The following is a 20,531-nucleotide window of genomic DNA, read 5'->3' as shown; positions in this document are numbered from 1 at the left end:
CATCTATTGTCTTATCTTTATCTCCTTTAATTTTTGGGGCTCCAACCGCATCATCTTTTGCTATGAGGAAGACTAGTCTTTCCAACTTCTTCTCAATTCTCCCATATCCTTCCAATAGATTTTGAATTCCAGCCAAGATATTTTGGAATTTTAAGGTTTCCTCATCTAAGTATTGATCCATGTTTCCAAAACAGAAGAGAGAAAGAAAAAGAAAAATAACTAATAGCGACTGTCACTCTAACCTTCCAGGCCTCTCTTATTTTTTATTTTTTATTTTAAATTGACTTTAACACAAGTTCTTTTATGCTCTTCAAAGGGGAAGGGTTCTATTTCCCCACCCTTTCTTTCTTTCTTTCCCTGCCAGAATAGTTCTCAGAGGCACCTGTGAAAACAGTTCGTGCCCTTGGTTCCTTATCAGTTTCTGTAAACAAGTTGCAAACCCTTCAGCTGCAAGTTAGTGAAGTCAAATAAGAAAAGAAGAGAGATACGTTGTTTCAAAAACCCCAGCTTCTGACCTCTGAGTGCCAGTTAATTTTCACCTTCTATAGGGAACAAAGTTCTTTAGATTTCTTTTAGTGTGGTTTAATAATAAGTAGTGGGAAGAATTGTTAAAATAAAAAAGAAGGTTTTAATCCAGAAGTCAAAAAATAAAGCAACAAAAGCAGAAGGAAAAAAAATCAATCCATTCACTTTAAGAGGAGAGATGAAGAACGTTACAAGCATTTCAATCCACAAAAAATAGTTACAAAGAAAAAAAAACTTTCCACAGCGATCCCATTAGGATTATTTTCGCCACTCACTTCTTTTGTTTAAGGATCTAATTTGGCTTTAAAGAAACATTTCTTTGGGCAGTCTTTAGCAAAATAGAAAAAATACCTCACCAGATAGACTCACTTTCTCTTTTCACTTCCTTCCTTCTGGAGCATCCCGATTTCATCAGCCTAGGGGCCGCCTGTTTACCGCCGGCTTGAAGCACTTCCCTTGGGTCTATCAGGGATTTTGCGATATCCCTGAGACCAGTAAGGCTTTGTCTTTCCTGATCGCCGTCTCTACAGGACGGTTTAGGTCTCAATGGACCCTCCAGCGGCAAAAGTATCAACGACGGTCTCTGAGTATCGAGACTGCACGTTGTAACATTGCGACGTGGCTCCTCCTTCTCAGATTTATTTTACAGTTGTTGGCGATCTAGGGTTCACTGTTTTTGCTGAATACACACAGAAGGAGAAAATGAGACTGGGCGAGAATTAAAGTCATAGACCTGTTCAAAAAAACAGGAAACAATAAAAATCATAGGAAAACCCAATCATTATAAAACTGCAAATAGTAAAACAAAACTTAGCCATATTAAGAAAATCAGATCTCATTGATAGATAGCAGATAATAGCAACTGAAAATAAAATTTATCTGGCTGTTTTTGAAATCTGAATATATGCGATATTAACTGCAATTAGTTATCTTTGTAATAAGAGTAACATAAAATAATATGGGTTAGTGTTTCATGGATTCATTCATCACAAGGCCAATGTTTTGTTCAAATGAAATGTCCAGTGGTTTTCTCTTGAGAACAGCTGTTGGGAGGGATTAAATCTTGCCAGAACTAGGACGCTTCTCAATTTAGAAATTTGTATTTGGCATAAATATTTAGCCAGCTTGAAAAATGTTAAATGACCACCCAAGAACACATTTCTGACAATGACAGGTAGATTTTGGTACACTCTTTAAGGGCTGTCTCTGTAAATTCATATCCCATCATCATGATTGCATTAAGTAAGGAACCATAACAGATTGGGAAACAGAAATGACATGCACGCAAAGGCAACACACATAGACAAGACTACGATATTCAGCATAGAAAAATGCTTCCATGTAATTCCCACCTGCAGATATATAGCTGACAGACACGTTGTTTGCTCCCATATGGTCTGTCAGAACAGATGTAGATCAAGATGGGGCCTGTTGTGATCCAATTTATCATCTTTATATTACTACGCCACTAGTACATTTCTAACTTGGAAAGAAAATCTATATTAGACACTAATCTAGAAAATGCTTCACTTAATACATAAAAGCAGTCTTTTTTTTCCTTTCTTGTCTAACAGAAAAAGTAATTACTCTACTCTTCTCAGCCTTTTTTTTTTTTCGTATGAAGGAACATAAAATTAAAGCAACTAATCCACTTTTCTGAAGGTATTTAACCAAGCTCAGAGACTCCAATTAACCATGGCTTAATATATGGACTAATCTGTATTAATGAAATTCTTCAACAAATCACATTCAAACAATGCTTAAGAAATAATCAACATGTTTTAACAGAGGATCTGGCTGGGGCAAATAGTTGGAATGCTCTAGTTAATCAAATTCCATAGAATTTACTTCTGTGTATCAACTATCAGAACACGTCCAAGGTTTACAAGTAATTTTTCGAAAGCAAATTACTTGCAACCTCTGCAGTTGGAGTACTTATTAAGCACTAACGTAGTTAAATCAGTCATTCAGATCAAGTCAAGGCCTGCAAATTACTAAGTTATTTAAGTGCTTTTATTTAGTCCCTTTATTAACTGTACCTTTCCAATATCTAAAACTTTAGTACTAATCATTCATTTTATTGTAGATTAATGCTTTTAATGATGTCTACCTTTAAAAAACAATCTCAATATTTATTCTGCACTTTGAAAAAGACACAATATAGTAACATGCCTTTGATACAATACTAAGTTGTAAAATGTTATTCCTAGTTTTTAAAGTGGCTGACAAGTCCAAAATCAGATGCATAGGTGAGAAATCAGTTAAGGACTATTCACACATTCCTATTTTTTGCATATGATCTTAAGAACATAGATGGTTTGTGATAGAGCTTGACTACATGGATATATTCTGGATATATTCACTGAACTTGGGAGATTCTTTTTTTATATATTTTTTTATTTTTAATTTTCAAAACAAATACAACACAAAAAATCTTCCTTCTTTACATACTGTAGAAAGTGTATCAGTTGGTTACAAAAGATTTTCGTGCATCTCTTCCACAGTCATCAAGCATAATTTATATTAAGTCAAATGTTTTAATTCAGATATTTATACATGCTACCATCATCATACCTCTATTTTCATTTAACTATAATTGTTTAAATGTCCTTCATCATAAAATATACCAAGATTTAATACATAACCACATACTGGCATTTCATTTACTATTTCTAAAATCCTCCAATAACACTGAATCCTTATGTCCTATTCTAGCTAAACATCCATAATATTTAGTAACAAAATTTTCTAATCCTCCTTTCCAAATCACTGTTTACAATTTACATCCAGTTTCCTTATGTTGTACTCGTACATATATATACGTTGTTATCATTATCCCTCCTTTATTTGACTATATCCTGTATCATAACATTTCCCCCCCTAATAATCAAGACTTAACTGAATCTAACTTAGTTCTTTTTTATTAATCTTTATATATAATCCAAAAGGATTTCTAATCTTCCTTTCCTGGGTAGCATTCAATATTCATATCCAATTATTACTTATCATAACACTACACATTGTATACATTATTATCATTGATTATTTATTTAACTATATCTATTGTCACTAAATTTCACTAAGTTTAACTAGTTTTAAATTATACACTTCCATCTATCAACCTGTATCTTTACAGTAGCAAAACAGTCTCATGTCTTCTGCCATTTGTGGTGTCAGTCCTCTAATCATCTCCTTAATCAAATTTATATGGACTCCTCTTAGCACTATCATTTTCAATAAACAAGCTCAGAGTCCTTGAAATGTAACACCATATCTTACTTTGCACAAGCTTATCAAATGCTCAAACGAAGAAAAGAAAAACAATATTTCCAAGCCTCTAAGTGGCAGTGTTACTTTTTTCATCTACTTTGACTTCCCTCTTTATATTCTAGGAAAGAAAAGATTTTTTAAAAGAAAATATTATAGGGCGTTGAAAAGAGAAAAAGAAAAAAGAGAAAAAGTCTTAAAAAAAAGAAAAACTCAGTCCAGTTTAAAAAATAAGAAGTATTTGTAGAAATTCCAGCAGTAAAAGGATTAAAGAAAAATAACACACTAAGTTTGACTCAGGCTTAATCTCGCCGCTTGACCTCTTCTGTCTTCAATTTTAACTTTATTTTTAATCTTTTGGGGTGTTCTCTCATCTAATAAAAATTATCTCACCAATTCAACACACTTTCTCTCCAGCTTGCCTTCCATTTCTGGAGTTGTCCCAACTTTCAGCAGCTTTTATGGCTGGTTCTCTGTTGCCAGAAAAAAGGGCTTCTCCTAGATCTACCAGGGACTTTACAATGTCCCTGGGATCAGCAGGATGTGCCCTTCTCTATCACTGTCTCTATGGGGCGGTTTAGGTCCAAAAGGACTGTCCAACGACAGAGATATCGACGGCGATCTTGGGGCTTCAAGATCACACGTCATACCGTTAATACGTCATCCCTGCCTCCCCCAAGGCTCTCCTGGGGATCTTTTTTTTTTCTTGTTAAGACAAATAAATTACACACATATATCCATTGTGCTATGGTTGTTGTTGCATATCAATTTAACCATTAGCTATTTGTGTTTATCTGTGATTGCAGTTACAATTATTGCAGTTCTAGTCAATATTTTTTTTACATTTTTCAAAGGCTGAAAGATTATTTAATATTACAGATTCATGTAAGATTATTTATTTATTTAATTTAGGGATTGCCCTTCTCATGCTCAGAGCAATTTAATATGCCATTGTTTAAAAATACTTTGTTTAAATAAATATGTCGGTAAATCTTAACATGATATCGCTAATATATCAATGGTATATCAAGCTGTAAGAAGCATAATCTCTACACAGCTGTAATGCATATAAATGATGAAAGCAGTATATGTTGTTCCTTTGCTTGAGAAGTTTTTTGATTAGGCTTAATAATACTGCAATGATGGAAAACACTAGAGTTTGTCTAGAATGCACACATCGATTTCCCCCTGTTATTTCATACTCAAGTAGAATAGCATCTTGGTCTATCTGTGCTAAACCAATGAGAATAGTTTATCTGAATTAAACAGTGTATACTTTGATCAGGTTAAATTATATTTGAAACAGCACCCACATTATCTGCTTTTTATGAAAGTGCTAGATCCTTGAAGTAGATCCTAGTCAACTATGTGTAGAATAAAGATTGCCTGTGTATAGTGTATCTTATACCACTCTACCTCTCCCAAAAAGGAAGACAATACAGGCTATAGTTTTTAATCAGACTTGTCACTGATGTACATGTGTTTTTTTCTTTAATCATAGAGTATGAAAATGAACAATGGGTCTTCATCCTGACAGCATGTATTTCTATTTTGCATGCTACATTAGGAGCCCCTTAATTTACTGTGCAAGGATCTAGCACTATGAAGTTTCTTAATGGGAGTGTGTTAGCCCATATATCATTGTAGTCAAATAAGGACAACCATAAACTAATCTATCTGATATTAGCTATCTATGTAATCCAGGCTGCTAGCAAAAAGAATTGCCATTTTTCACGCTGTTAATTTCTTGTCTGACAAGGAGGTTGATCATAACTTTCATCTGTACTCCTGTTACCCCTTTATTGTCATGGCATAGAGGAAGATAAAAGTGGGAGCCAAACTTCACAGAACTTAGATAAGGACATTAATAGTTGAGGATAGAATATATCTTTGGTGTCCAGCATTCATAAATTAAATGATTCCTCTAAATCAGAATCTGTTAAGATAGTATAAATTAGTCATAAGTATAAAATACTTAACATTTTTGAATTATTGGTGTGATAGTTTCTGGGCTATTTATAGCCTCAAGAAGAACATTCAGTGTATAAAGCATAATCTAAATTATAGACTCTTGTGAACCTTTCTTTGGGTTTTCCCCAAATTGTTTCTTCTTATTATAGTTCAAAAAGTATGAAATAAACTATGAATGGTGATAATGAGATACTTCATTGTTTTTGCTGTTCATTGTGTTCAAAAAGCTATTGGCAACTATTCTTGCTGGCACTTGGGCTGTGAGAACAGATAAAGGTTTAATTGAAATTCTTGTAGCAATACATCTCATGAAAAATATAAAGAACCTTTACTTTGTCTGGCAAACAATATTCCACTCTCTGCAATGTTATATTGGCAGTTGAAATGGCCCCACAAAAATATGCTTGTATTTCTATACAGTTTGTCTATGCTCCTACAGTTTGAGCTGTATTATTTTCAGGTGCAATTATATTGCTCTGCAGGAAGTAAAGCCAAACTCCTGTTGGAGACAAAATGGAAAGGAAGAACAGAGAAAGGAATGAAAAAATAACTTGTTCCTCTTATTAGGTATAAAAATGCTTCTTCCTTAGTGCACCATGATTCAAATTAACTTCTGACCTAGATCAGTCAGGTAACCGCAATTAAAGGTTAACCACTGCTGAATATAAAAATTATTGTTTTATATTCAAACCTGTCCTTAAATGCTAAGGGTATGGGGCTATAAGTTTTGTGACCGAGTCCATATTTAAGCATTGCAAAGTGTTAAGTTTCACTACCTATCATTTTCATTCACTGCATTAGCCAGTGGTTTGACTCAGTGGTGGGATTCAATTTTTTTTACTACCAGTTCTGTGGATGTGGCTTGGTGGGCGTGACAGGGGAAGGATACTGTAAAATCTCCATTCCCTCCCCACGCCAGGGGAAGTTTACTACAAAATCCCCATTTCCTCCCGATCAGCTGGGACTCCGGAGGCAGAGAATAGATGGGGGTGGGGCCAGTCAGAGGTGGTATTTACCGGTTCTCTGAACTACTCAAAATTTCTGCTACTGGTTCTCCAGAACTGGTCAGAACCTGATGAATACCACCTCTGGTTTGACTCTGTATCAAGCATTTCCTGCAAATTTAGTCTTAGTGGTAAGTAAACACTAATAACTCATTGTCACAGCTAATACAGTCAATGTTTTATAGTATTTTGTGGAATTACAGAAAAGTGTGACATATTAATCTATCATTTCCTGATTCTAATTATTTCATTTCATTTTAATGTATTTATTTTACCATCCATTAGTGAATAATTTTAATATCATCAGTATAAAAGCAAACAAGCTTCGGAAATTAGGAGGTATTTCTTAACAATGAAAATAGAGACGTAAGGTTGATGACACCTTTAGAAATCAAAATTAGTAGATAACATTTTATGAGACCTAAACATTTTGTGACCTCGCCACTGATTGTGAGCTTCCTCAGCAAATAAAGTTTGTGTCAAAATGACATCCTGTAATCTTTTATTTAGGACATCATGACACCCGTGTTATGACTTGTGTCCCCTCAGTGAATGCCAGTGCCACTGACTACTTTGATCACATTCATCAAGCTCCAAGCCAAAACCAAGCAGCCGTTACTTTTTCATCTTTTGCAAAACAGTAAAGGATGGTCTAATTTAATCGAATGAATTATATCAGAGATACTTTACAGTGACTGATTTCTTCAAAAAATATTCAAGTATCTTATTATCCTAGGTTTTATGCTATAAATGAGCTGCAAAACAATTTTTAAGATACTACATATATAATAGAATATATATAAAATCAATAAATGTAACCAACTGCCACATTTAAACCTCTAGTACTTAGTAAGCTTATTTAAGCATTCTGGTCAAATGAGCTATATACTCATCCTTGCTGTCTCTTATACTATAATGCCAATAGGTTCAAATATAAACCCATTGGGTTTTTGAAATGTAGAACATTGTGATTAAGGTATTGGCTGCTATGGAAATTGGGCCTGCAAATTTCTTAATGTTTGGACGCATCCAACATAATAGAGAAAAGGTATATTTCTGTTTTCTCGAAATAGATACACAGGTAATCCTCGGATTATAATCGCCCTGGAACAGGTGCTCTGTGGCTCCTAAAACACTTCCAGCTGTTGTAAAATATCATGTTCCCCCTTTGGTCATGTGACTACATCCAGATGCTTGGCAACCAGATTACATTTACAATCGCTTACTCTGTACCTCAGTCATGTGATCATGATTTGTGTCATTTTTGCCAATTTGCACCACTTCAGAAGAATGGGTTCACTTAATGACCATGGCATATGCTTAACGACCACAGTGATTCATCTAACTGCTGTGAAAAAATGCCAAAAACCCTGATCCAATCATGTGGATGCCTCAACTTATGACCACAATGATTTACAACTGGATTGATGGTACCTATTGTGATCATAAGTCAAGAATTACCTGTATCTTTTCCTAACCAATGCAGGGGAGAGCTAAGTCTGAATCCAAACACTACAGCGCTTGTAGCCCTTAAAACTTTGTGGTGAGGCAAAATAGGCAAATCTGCTCTAAATCAATTGAACAATGAAGAAAAAAGTTTCATAATACAATAATTCTTTTTAAAACAGCATGATTTATTCTAAACTATACTAAGTGTGAAATTATGTTATCAGCAGCATTCCATACAAAAAGAAATACAAAGTACTGAATCCCATTTGAATGAAACCTACCCAGTTTGCAAAGTTTGACATCCCACAACCAGTTGATAATCTTAAAAATGAAGTCACTGTCTGAAGACATCCATTTCCTATTCCTTGAAAACATTGTAAAATCTCAAGTTTGAACTTATTCTAAACATTGTTTTGACATAACAGTATCATCATATATCTTTCCCATATTCATGCTATTTATTTTTCTCTAAGAACTGCTATCATAGATTCTTTTGTTTTAAATAGATATCAATACAAGTCATTTCCAAAAACTTTGGAGAGGTTCCCTGAAAGGAGAAGCAAAATGCTTTTATCTGAGAACGAAGGTGTTCAAAGAGCATTCTTTTCTCTTCTGCCCCCACTTCACCCCCAAGAACTACTTTGGAGAAATACAACTCCCAGACAAATATGAAATTTAGTACAAAAGGCTGCAGTCAGTGGAAAGTATCTTCAAAGTGTGAGGCTGACCTTTAAACACGTACAGTATAATCTTTCTTGTACAAAAATCCCAAAATACTGCATAGAAGGTATTTCTTCATATGTTTTTTTAATTTGTCATTGTCTATCTTTATTATTTCATTACTTACTTTGCTCTTGTGGGGATCCAAGAAAATCAGTTCCTAAATTTTAATTTACCTAAGTGTTTCTGTATATTAAGAGTTTCACATTTTAAAAGTTATTTCTGAAAAATACACTTTTAATGTATTTAAAGACTGCCGAAAGGCAGTTGCAAACTCCATCTCTTGGTAAATACTCTTGTTATTTAACTATAATATATATTTTAGTTCATAAGATTCCCGGCAGTTGCCAAACAAGCACGCTTTAATCTTCATTCTTTGAAGATTAAAAATATCCCATGTACTTTTCAGACCCTTTCCAGTTTAATACACCATTTCTTTTGACTGATTTGTTTTTCTAGTTGAACTTTCAGGATTCAGGACACCATATCACAATTGCACAAGACCTTCTGTGGAAATGAAAAAAGAGAGAAAGAAGAAAATCCATCCAACTAGCTTGTCAGGACTTGTGCCAGTTAAATCCAAAATCTCTGGCTATGTTTTGTTTATTGGTTACGTGGGGTTTTTTGGCACCAGATTAGTTCTTCAAATGAAGGCAGTATTTGGAGGCTGTGAGTGAATCTCTTTTGAGCTCTTAATGAGGCTAATCCCATGACAGGACATTCCAAGTAGCTAATGGGCGCAAGTTCATTGCTTACTTTAACATCTCATGGTCAAAACTGAAATGAAAAACTTGTCTGGTGGGCAGTCATGGGGCATTAGTATTAGTTGAATGACCCGCTGCAGTGAAATTTAGACAGCACAAATAGATCAGAGAGAGCATGAGACAGACTCAGTGTGGAAGGAAAGGTAAACATTATTATTGTTGTTATTGTTGTTAGTCCTAATAACAAAACAATGTTGAAACCATATTTGCTCAAATGGTATAACATTTAACATGATGTGTTTTATTAATCAAAGCTAAAATAATAACGACTAAAAATGTGTGAAGATTATAAAACATCATTTACAGACTTTTGGATGTGCAGTACAGTTTATTTTCATTTTTGGTGATTTAAACTAAATAGCAATGTTTCTTGCGATTTGTCTTCCTTGCGATTTGTCTTTTGTACAGTAATACATCAGTTCAGAAAGCAGAGTACATTTTAAATCTGGGTAATTTTTTAAAAAAAATTGTAAACTGTAAGATATATCTTTCGCACTTTATAATTGAATTTTAAAATGTTTTAATTATTTTTTTCTGATTGTCATTAATGTTTCATAGCAATTGGAGCACATATAATAATGCAATCATGTTTGTGTTAATGTCATAACTATTTTTATTTTGACCTGGTGATCAGTTGAACACTGCCTAGTGCCTACTAAACCATTACATACATGTCTTGCCTACCAGATGATATTTAAAGCAAAAGGCATGATTACATAGATATTGTTTGGTTTAACCAGTTAGCTTTTCTGATAATTTCAAAAATATTTTAATTTGAATTTTTAATATATATTTTTATATTCTAAAAGGGGAATCCAAGTTACCTTTTAAGAACACCTGTACATAACATAATTTTATTCTTTATTTTCAAGCTTCTAATCAACCAAAGGTTAACTAAATAAGTAAGCAAATAAAATTGAATAAAGCAAGAATTTAAAGGGCAGAATTTAAAAAGTTAATTCTTTTTTTTCTACTTGGTTTCTGGTGACTAGGAAAAGTATTTAAATTTAAGAAATTAATGGTTTCATTTGTTTATATTGTAAGGGACGCAACTTGATTGATGAAATCATATTTCATCTTTATTAAAATTAGTGGATTTTAGTTGATAATCACTATAAAACTGTTTGCATTATTTAAGTATTTATTAGCAATAAAATCACACTATTAAAGTTTTGCTTGCTCTCTAAATAAATGTTCTATTTAAGGATGAAGTTTTTCCTTCCAACTTCATCATAGACCATTAAAACTGTAACTTTAAAAAATCCAATTTTCTCACCAGATCAGAATTAAAATGCACTAAAGGTACCAGGCACCTGTGTCCAACCTCAGGCTAAAATATAAGAAGTAATAGAAAATATCCAAAACTCAGTGGGCTTTATCAAAATTAAAAGAAAATAGAAACAAGAAAGGGGCAATTATAAAATCAATATACATAAATAATGCCATGTTCAGTATGCATCCAACCCTTTAAATTTATAAAAATCCACTCTCCTTGGAACTGTCTATATTCTTGAACACTACCTTAATAATTCTAAAATCGTTGATTAGAAGCTGGATTATTAAATTTCCAACAGTCGTATGCTGTAAATCTTACTGTTACTCCCTTGATGTTCTTCTATCACATGAGCAGCCCAACATAGTTATGGCAATAGAAAAATGAGATAACATGTACTGTGGCATCATGAACAAAACCCACACTTTTAATATTCCAGTGATGAATACAATATATAAGTGGCAGGGTTTGCATTGTAATGTCACAAAGTATTTTAATCACATGTCTATCCTGCAGACACCTATGTTCCCAGTATACTGCTCCATCCATCCCCTCTTTTTCCTGTGGATTCCTCCACTGTTCTTCCATATCTGTTCCAAAGTTTAAGCAATTTCGGCTTGCGGAGCCGAAGAGCAAAATCAGACCTCTTTGCCTAAGATATGCCTTTTATTAAAATGGAACATAATATAGAAAATGACAAATTGGAGTAGATAAAGATAATGGTTGTGTAGCCTGTGGAGTTTCCATTCTCACAACCTTTTTCTTTCTGATCAGCTAAACCTGATGCTGACATTTAATTAACCTTTAGTATAAAATGCTTTAAAATTTGTAATAGAAATATGTGCCTACTCTAGATTTATCCTTAGAGGTATGAATATATACAGTAATTGTCATGAATCTGGAGGAAAAAATAATTTCTGAACTTTGAGCTGCTGACAGTGCTAGCTGAGAATATCTCCTCACCAGAGCTCAACCTGCCTGCAACTTTATATGCCTACATTTCTGCGTGTTCTTCTTAATTATTTAACATTCTTTGCTGCATCTGTGTTCCTTGTTTCCCAAATGCTTTCCATATGAATTGTGTGGTATTTTATATTCCCATGCGCCAGTCTAAAACTTATATGTCAGAATATAAAAAATATCAAGGTTCTCTGATGACCTTGAATTGTTTTAAAGGACAAAAATATTCAATATTCCGCTATGCACAACAGATTTTTTTAAAAAGAGAATTATAAAAGAAAAATAATATACCATCAAGGCCTTTCTTATCAGTTGGAGAATGTTGATTTGTCACTTATTTCCATTAATCATATTTTATAGATTGTGTGGTATTAATATTAATAGAGTGTACAGCCCATCATCTGGAAGGAATGCACTAGTGTGCATTAGAGCATAACACCTTCCTTGAGTTGTGCTGCTGCAGGGCATCTGTTAAAATATTTCATGGCTCTTTAAAATTTAATAACAGCTTTTTTCAAAATTCATCTTGTTTCTTTTCAGGCTCAGAAGTCATGGATAGAGAGAGCGTTTTACAAAAGGGAATGCGTCCATATAATACCCAGCACCAAAGACCCCCATAGGTAAGAGTGCTATATTTGGTTACTTAATTTGCATTGAATATGAAAGTAAGCATGCTATAATATATACTGAAAAAGTTGAACTTTGATATATGCTACAAGAAAAAAATCTTCATTTTATCAATAAGCAACAACTACTTTAAATATTCACTATACTTAGAATGTGCAGTACACTGATATAGCACCCTGGATGGAGATATGGTAGCTACTTTATGAAAAATGTTTAAACAGTTTAAAACAAAGACAATAAATTTCTTCTTCCATTTAAACAGCAATGGATCATTTCTAAGATCACATGATCAGATCTTTGTGTCATAGGACTGTTCTTTTCCTCTGTGTTTCCATGTGTGGCCAATGGCATTCCACAGGGCTTTTCAACTTCTGGGGAAGCTTTGGAAGGCATGTCAGGGAGAAAATATTTTTTTCTGTGGTGACTTCCATTTTACTGACAGATGTAAAAAATTGGACACAGCCCAGTACATTTAACTGAGAGATTGGCTCAAAGTCACCCAGCTGGCTTCCATCGCTAAAGCAGGGCTTCCATTTTCTAGCCTGGTGTCTTAACCACTAGACCAGGGATGTCAAACTCAATTTCATTGAGGGCCGCATCAGGGTTATATTTGACCTCGGGAGCCCAGTGTGGGCATGGCCAGATCAATGTTAGTTGTGTTGATGGTGCCTGTGGTGGCTCAAGAGCTCTGCCAGCAAAAACAGGCTCCCGAGCTCCATTTTCAGCTGTGACAGCCTCCTGCAACCTTCTGCCAGCAAAAATGGAGCTCGCATGGGCCGCCCGCGGCCCTCCTGAGCTTGGTTTTCACTGCCAAAGGCACCACGGGCTGGTCCTTCACTTTTTCTAGGGCAGCCCTGTGGGCTGAATCCGGCCTTGAGTTTGACACTCCTGCAATTGGCTCTTGTGGCTGTTTCTTTGCAGTACTTTATCTAAAAAGACAATAATAGTTGCCAAATACAGTCTTTTAATATGGCTTCTGATTTCTGAGAGAACAATAAGTAAAATGTTTTAAACATATGGATGATTATTCTAAATGTATTCACTTGCATCAGAATTAGCTACAGCTGTGCCAGTCGATGTTATAATCTTATTTCCACTGTGAAAATAAAGTAAAGCTTAACAAAGTTTTTTGCTTGGTTTTTGTTTGTGTATAGACTATTATACTACTGAGACCTCTTTTCACAAGTGCTGAGTTTTGTACATCATTACAATTGGCCTAGTTGTCTATATCTCATTCTCCTGGCAAAATGATTACTTATTTCATGCAAGACTTCTAGTAACTTTAGTCTTCTGCTTTATTATAACAAAATATTAAGTAGTTTTTGCTTAATGCCATAGGTGTTGCTGTGGGCGCCTAATAGGTCAACATGTGGGACTTACTCCAAGTATCTCCATTATTCAGAATGAGAAAAATGAAAGCCGGCTCGCTCGAAATGACATCCAGTCAGAGAAGTGGTCAGTCGGCAAGCACACACAACTCAGCCCCACGGATGCCTTTGGAACCATTGAGTTTCAAGGAGGTGGCCACTCAAATAAAGCCATGGTAATTTTTAAAAATTCTAATGTCCAAATGAATTTATTACTCTATCTGTTATACAGGGGTTTATTTTCTAGCAAAGAATATATATCTCTAGGCTGTTGTATAAGAACTATTATAATTATTTCTTATACTTTATGGAAAAATCTATATATTACAGAAATCCATTGGTAACTTAGATAGACCCTTGCTCTCAAGGAGTTTATAATCGAAGACAACTGTATTCAAACTGCAGTATGTTCCCTGGAATCCAGGGGTTCCATGAGAATCATCCGGGGGTTATATATGACAGATTATTCTAAGGATTGTTACGGTTTCCTTTTTAAAAAATCTTCATTCCATTGTTTCATTTACAAGAGAAATGTCTATGAGGAAACATATCTATTAATGAGCTACACACTGATTTTTCACATTGACCAATGTTCTTCTCAGTGTATCTCAAGTTTGAAAATCACTGGTCTAAGAAAACCAATGAGGAAAGTCATAAAACAGAATTGAAAGAAACAAACAATGGGTAAGAAATATGTGGACAAGATAGAACACCCACTTGTTTTGAGGTAAAAAATGTGACCTTTCTTCTTGGTATCGCCATAGACAGCTGTATAGACATATAGACATGTCTGAAATAGTGGGAAGCTACTGATACTCACTGCTGACTTTATGAACAAAGATGGATCAGTGGTCAGATATTCGTTTTCAAATGTAAAAATGGGAATTTAGTGACAGTGTAGAATAAGAGTGAATTGAGAATGGTTATAACTAGGAATGAAGATTTATCAGAATGTGTTTGGCATTTTCAGCAACATTTCTGGATTTCTGATCTTTACTTTCTGCACTTCAGATATTTTCTATAATTATAAAGTCAAGCACAAATTCAATTGCTCCATTTTACTGTGAATGCACTTCTCTCCTTATTAAAATCTGAAGCATTTTACATTATATATAACATTTTGAAATGAACTTGATCCATGGAAATTAATGTGATCTTGTAGTCAGTGAAAAATAAAATTTTCTTGGCAACGTATTCTTATTATATTTTGTCAATTTTTCTAAAAGGAGAAGAGATATCTGCAGTAGAAAACCATGTAATAAAAATTGTATTTCTTAAAACTGTACTTATGTAATACAGTAAAGAATGACAAACTCCATATTGCAGTGCAGTATTCTGCATTTATTAAAAGAAGAAAGGATTTGTCCTTGTCTAATTTCCAATGAAAATATAAAGTACTATTTCAGAGCAATGCAAATTTAAAATAGGATATGTGTGAGAAACTTTCAGGTTATCTGTGAAACTTTCACATTACCCTTTCCAAAAGTATTTTGCTGTGAAAAGTTGTAGTTTCATTTATTTTAACAGCTGTATTAGTTTGCTTATTCTACAACATACATATATAAAGAGAGAGAAAAGAGAGAAAGATTTATGAATGCAATTATTACTGTGTAGCAGTGTAGAATAAGTATGGTATAATGGAGCTGCCTTTGTACATAACACAAAAACTTTAACTTGTCCAGCAGCAAGTTAAAGCGACGAACTTGTCCAGTGGTGTTCAGCAGCGAACATAGTAATGGGGAACCCTAGGTTTGCCCATATAACATCTCTGTTGCACAAACTGCACTGGATTCCAGTTTCTTTGCAGGTACAATTCAAGATGATGATCATCACGTTAAATCTCTTTATGGCGCAGGCGTAGGTTATCTGTAGAACCATCTTTCTCTAACGACATAAGTCAGAGGAGTGGGTATGCTCCTAGTCCCTCTAAATACTGCCATCTGATGGGAGCTAGGAAGCATGCCTTTTCTGTGGCAGCCCTTGCCTATGGAACACTGTGCTGCCTGAAGTTTGGCAGGCATCCACTATAAAGTTTTGAAGACCTGCCTTTTCCTCCAAGTATTGGGAGAAAACTAGATAATCCCATAATAGAACTGATTTGGCACCACATGTTGTTGTTTTTAATGTTTTAATCAGTAGAGTTTTATAGCCTTAATATAATTTAATGTATATTTTATATTCAATTTTATCTGTCTTATCTGTCATATATTTTTATGTCTTTATATATCATATATCTTTTATATGATTAGGAGTTGTTCAAAGTTGATTGAAAGATGGACAGCTATATAAACGTTTTAAATAATCAAAGATGCATTGAACTTGCAATTCCATCTTAATAAGATTTAGCAAGCATGCAGCTATGGGCATCTGCAGCAAACTGAGATTATGTAAGAATGATGACATGTACAATGTCATTAGAGTGCCAAACCCAGACTTAGATATGTGCATCTCAGCAATTACGTATATTGTAGGTTTGGTGCCTTAATATACGTTTTGTCATTTGCCTTCTATTGCGTCTCTCCTGTGCCCCCAGAAGCACCCATGCTTTTGGTGACACACTGTGTTCGTTGTTCCTAAGGCTTATGGGTACTACAAAACTTTGTGAGTTTCTGGTGTGGATATTGCCAGGCCAGTTTTTAAGCTACGCTACTGATTATATAATTGTAAATGGAGGGCAAATAGTGTTCTGGCATATATTCAATTGTAATTGTAGAAACAATGTAACCTAAATGCCAGTCCCCCTGATGTCAAAATTCAACATTATTTTGTGTTAAATGAGGGATAATTATGGTGTTTAGATTAATACGAATTTATTGTTAAGTTTGCTGACCTTAGATTCCTTCCTTCCCCCTTCTCATACTTTTTCCTTCAGCTCCACCTCTAATATTAATTTAATATAACTTTACTGTAAAAATCTAAAAGGTTCCTAAATCAATGTTTGAATTTGGCTTGATTCAATAAATAGGAATTAAAAGATTAATATAAACTTGGCATATCATTAAATGGAACTTCTTAAAGAGATAATAACAATTGGGTTTAGAGGCATTTGTAAATCATTTGAGGGAAGCAGCCTCTGAGTATTCACACATACCCGCATGCACATACACACACATACATATATCAGAAGATTATAGAGAGTCTTGAAACAGTCACACGAATATTTAGAGAGGATCCAGTAGTTTGTGTAGCCTATTGAAGACACAAATTCAGGATGCTATTTTGCCTGCACATGAAATCCTTTGTCAAATAAATTACACAGATTTACTGCCTTTGTACTTATATGAATAGACCTTGGCTTACATAATCCATTTTTTCTATCTTTGGGATGATTACTGCCATGGAGATAGAAACAATTTCTCTGGATAAAGGTAGCAGGAATTTCTTTAAAGCAACTCATAATTTACTCTATGTATCTCTCAATCTTGGAAAATCAGTATTTTATTGTATTACTGCTGTTTGTCAATTATCGATTCAAAATGGTAATCAGTATGCTGAGTAGGTTTTAAGATTCTCATGAAGGAAGGCGAATATACATGTGCCACAATAATGTTGCGGGATCCAATCTACGTCGGTCACCAGAGGTTTTGTCTTCTGAGCTTTCGGACTCATGCTGGAACCCATCTTCAGGGAACTTTTCTCTAGCAGATTGTGCGCTGTTCTGTGTGTGGTATTTTTAGTGCCTGGTATATGTGGGTTTTAGATGTTGATTGGGGTATGTTGATGACTGGCTTTTAGGTCATTAGCTGTCATTTGCTTGTATTGCCCAGCCCTCACCTTCTAAGTACTTGATAGGCTGGTGGTAAATTGACTGACGAGGGGCCTGTTTCCCAGGCTTCAATCACTTCCCTGGCTGTTTTTGTGCCTGCTTATCCAACAATCGTAGTACCTGCAAAATTATATCCTTGTCCATTGCAGTGTGAGACTGCCAAAGAGTTTGGATCTCCTCGTCTGACCACTTTCTTGTGTTCTTGTGATCTGGTGGTTAGCTTCCTCCCCATCTATCCTACATAGTCACAGGGGCAATCTCCCACCTCCAAGCAATTTTAAAATTCTCTTGATCTTATGCTATGTAATGTAATTTTAACTCAAGCAATATTTAATAGAATATTGCTTGAATAAAAAAAAACCTGTCTCATTTAATTGCAATGCATTTCTTCCCATTACTGGCAAACTATTTTGCTGATAGGCTTTTCATACTAAGACAATGTTACATGTCACATTTAACAATGAAATAGATAAACTGAAGATGTTGCATTAGTGCCCACGTTCCATTGCTAGCTCCTCCAATGAGTGACTTTCAGTTTGCTGCAGTGGTTAAGGTGCTTGTTCAAAAAACAGGAGATTGAGTTTAGTTACACCTTAGTCATGAAACCCAGTTGGGTGACCTTGGGTTAGTCACTCTCTCTCAGCCCAACCAATCACATAGTATTGTGTTGTGAGGAAAATAGGAGAAGGAAGGAATATTATTACGTTGCTCACCTGAGTTATTTAGATCAATAATAAAGATGGGATAATAAATAAATAGATATATTCTGTGCCAGCATTTGCAAACCACCAGTATTACTACAAATTAAATAGTTAATTTAGAGTTAAATTAATTAATCAGTAGTAAGGACATAGGATGGGAAACTATTTTATCATAATCTGATCCAAAGGCCCAGAACCCCAAGTACTCTTTACAACCATTTTTGATTAAAAATGATTATGAACCTTGAAATGCATGATGAACTTTGTATCATCATGATAATAATCATCATGATCATGAAATGCATGATCAATCATGTATGATGAAGTGCATAATGAACCTTGAAATGAAATGAAATCTTCTGGTTCAGTGTTAGCTATCTTATATACAGATGTTTAGTAACTCTATAACCATAGAGAACATAACAATTTTATGGAATTGTCTTACTTTATTACAAAAACCCCATTGATAGAATTTCCATTTAGCTAAATGTTGCCATTATTAGATTTTGTTCCCATCCCGGTGTGTGTGTGTGTGTGTGTGTCTTTTTAATATTTGGTCAATTCAAGATGATGAACATACTTAATATTCTTGCCTCTTATTTTTCATGTTACCAGAGATGGAATCAATATGTTTATTACAAACTTAACTCTTTTTTTTTTACATTTTCCATCAATGCCCCTTGCTCTCTAGTATGTGCGGGTGTCTTTTGACACAAACCTGATCTTCTTCTACACTTGATGACCAAGGAATGGCAGCTTGAACTACCGAAACTCCTCATCTCAGTACATGGAGGTCTCCAGAATTTTGAACTGCAACCAAAACTCAACAAGTATTTGGGAAAGGCCTCATTAAAGCTGCTATGACAACTGGAGCATGGATATTTACAGGCGGAGTAAATACAGGTAATAAAAACTGTCAAGGGAAAAATCACTGGAGCAAATATCTTAGAAGGCTTGTCAAAGAAATATATCACTGCACATTCCTTTCCCTTCCTTTTTTCATAAACATCACATTAAATACACATTTTCATTTAGCAGGCACATCTTTTATAAAAATGTAGATAACCAAAATACGATTCTAAGGAAGAACTTTTTAAAAAATCTCTTAATGACATGGTCACAACCCTCACACCACCCCTGCTGTTGTTCTCATTGGAAGGAAAGGTCCATTAACAATATTGTCAAGATACTGTCCAGGTGGAGAGGAAGGTTAAATGCCTGCTGCTTCCTTGCCTGCCAATTGTATCAGCTATTTTCAGTTAAAACAGCAGCAAAGACAATAACCATGGACAAAGAGCAAAAAGCCATGGCACTGATGATAGTTTAATGCAACTCCAGAGGGTTGAAATAATTTATTAAAAAGTGTATTCCTAAATTGAAATTAACATCAGAGTATTAAACAGACTGCAAGATATAGAACTGGCAGACAGGCAGGTAAACATTGGGACCATGCTACCTCCACCTCTTATATTATATTTTTGACAATTTAATACAACAATAATGGATTGGATAAGTAGAATTCGGGGATCAGAGAAATTAAGTCTCTGTTTTCTGTGTGGAAATTATGAACTTGAGATCTTCGTACAATAGCAATGTACAATAGAAATTGAGGGATCTTCATAAGGTATTGATGATCATTGCTTATTTCTCCTCTCTGATACATACATGAACACTTTATATTCCAAACCAATGTAGAAACCTCCAGTATCCTCTCAGCTACCTCCAACCTCACACTCAGTCAAAATAGTACAATCTAAATTAGCTTGTTTAATGAAAAACCATTCTACTATATAAACCAAAAGACCAAACACCTAATTCTTGCTTTTGCCAAGTCTCTGATCCAACTGATGCTGAACTACAGTTTTCAGCATTCCTCGACATTGCCGTACTGGCTGGGGTGGCTGAGAGTTGCAGTCCAAAACATCAGGATCACCACAACTTCTGTATCCCTATTCAAGACTAGAAAAAAAGTGGCAAGAATGCATGTAATTAATTAGCTATGACCATGATGGCAAACCTATGGCACGTGTGCCACAAGTGGTGCACACTGGCCAATTAACTTCGGCCTTCTTTGAGGCTGTTTTTCAGCCTCCAGAGGCTTCCTTGAAGTGACTTCCGGTTTGCCATAGGTCCGTTC

General features: G+C 34.7%; 1 protein-coding gene across 1 annotated transcript in view; it reads left to right on the top strand.

Moving 5' to 3' along the window:
- Window positions 1-20,531, top strand: part of LOC116505957 (transient receptor potential cation channel subfamily M member 3-like) — a 235,731-nt gene that overhangs the window by 190,939 nt on the left and 24,261 nt on the right. Inside the window, 5 exon segments of the mRNA XM_032213466.1 lie at window positions 12,474-12,553; window positions 13,899-14,103; window positions 19,086-19,104; window positions 19,107-19,217; window positions 19,220-19,297. Coding sequence (XP_032069357.1) covers window positions 12,474-12,553; window positions 13,899-14,103; window positions 19,086-19,104; window positions 19,107-19,217; window positions 19,220-19,297 — 493 coding nt within the window.

The sequence above is a fragment of the Thamnophis elegans genome, chromosome 3 (genome assembly GCF_009769535.1).
Source record: "Thamnophis elegans isolate rThaEle1 chromosome 3, rThaEle1.pri, whole genome shotgun sequence".
Lineage (NCBI taxonomy): Eukaryota > Metazoa > Chordata > Lepidosauria > Squamata > Colubridae > Thamnophis > Thamnophis elegans.
Note: the sequence above shows the minus strand (reverse complement) of the source record. Positions and strands in the feature narration are given on the sequence as shown.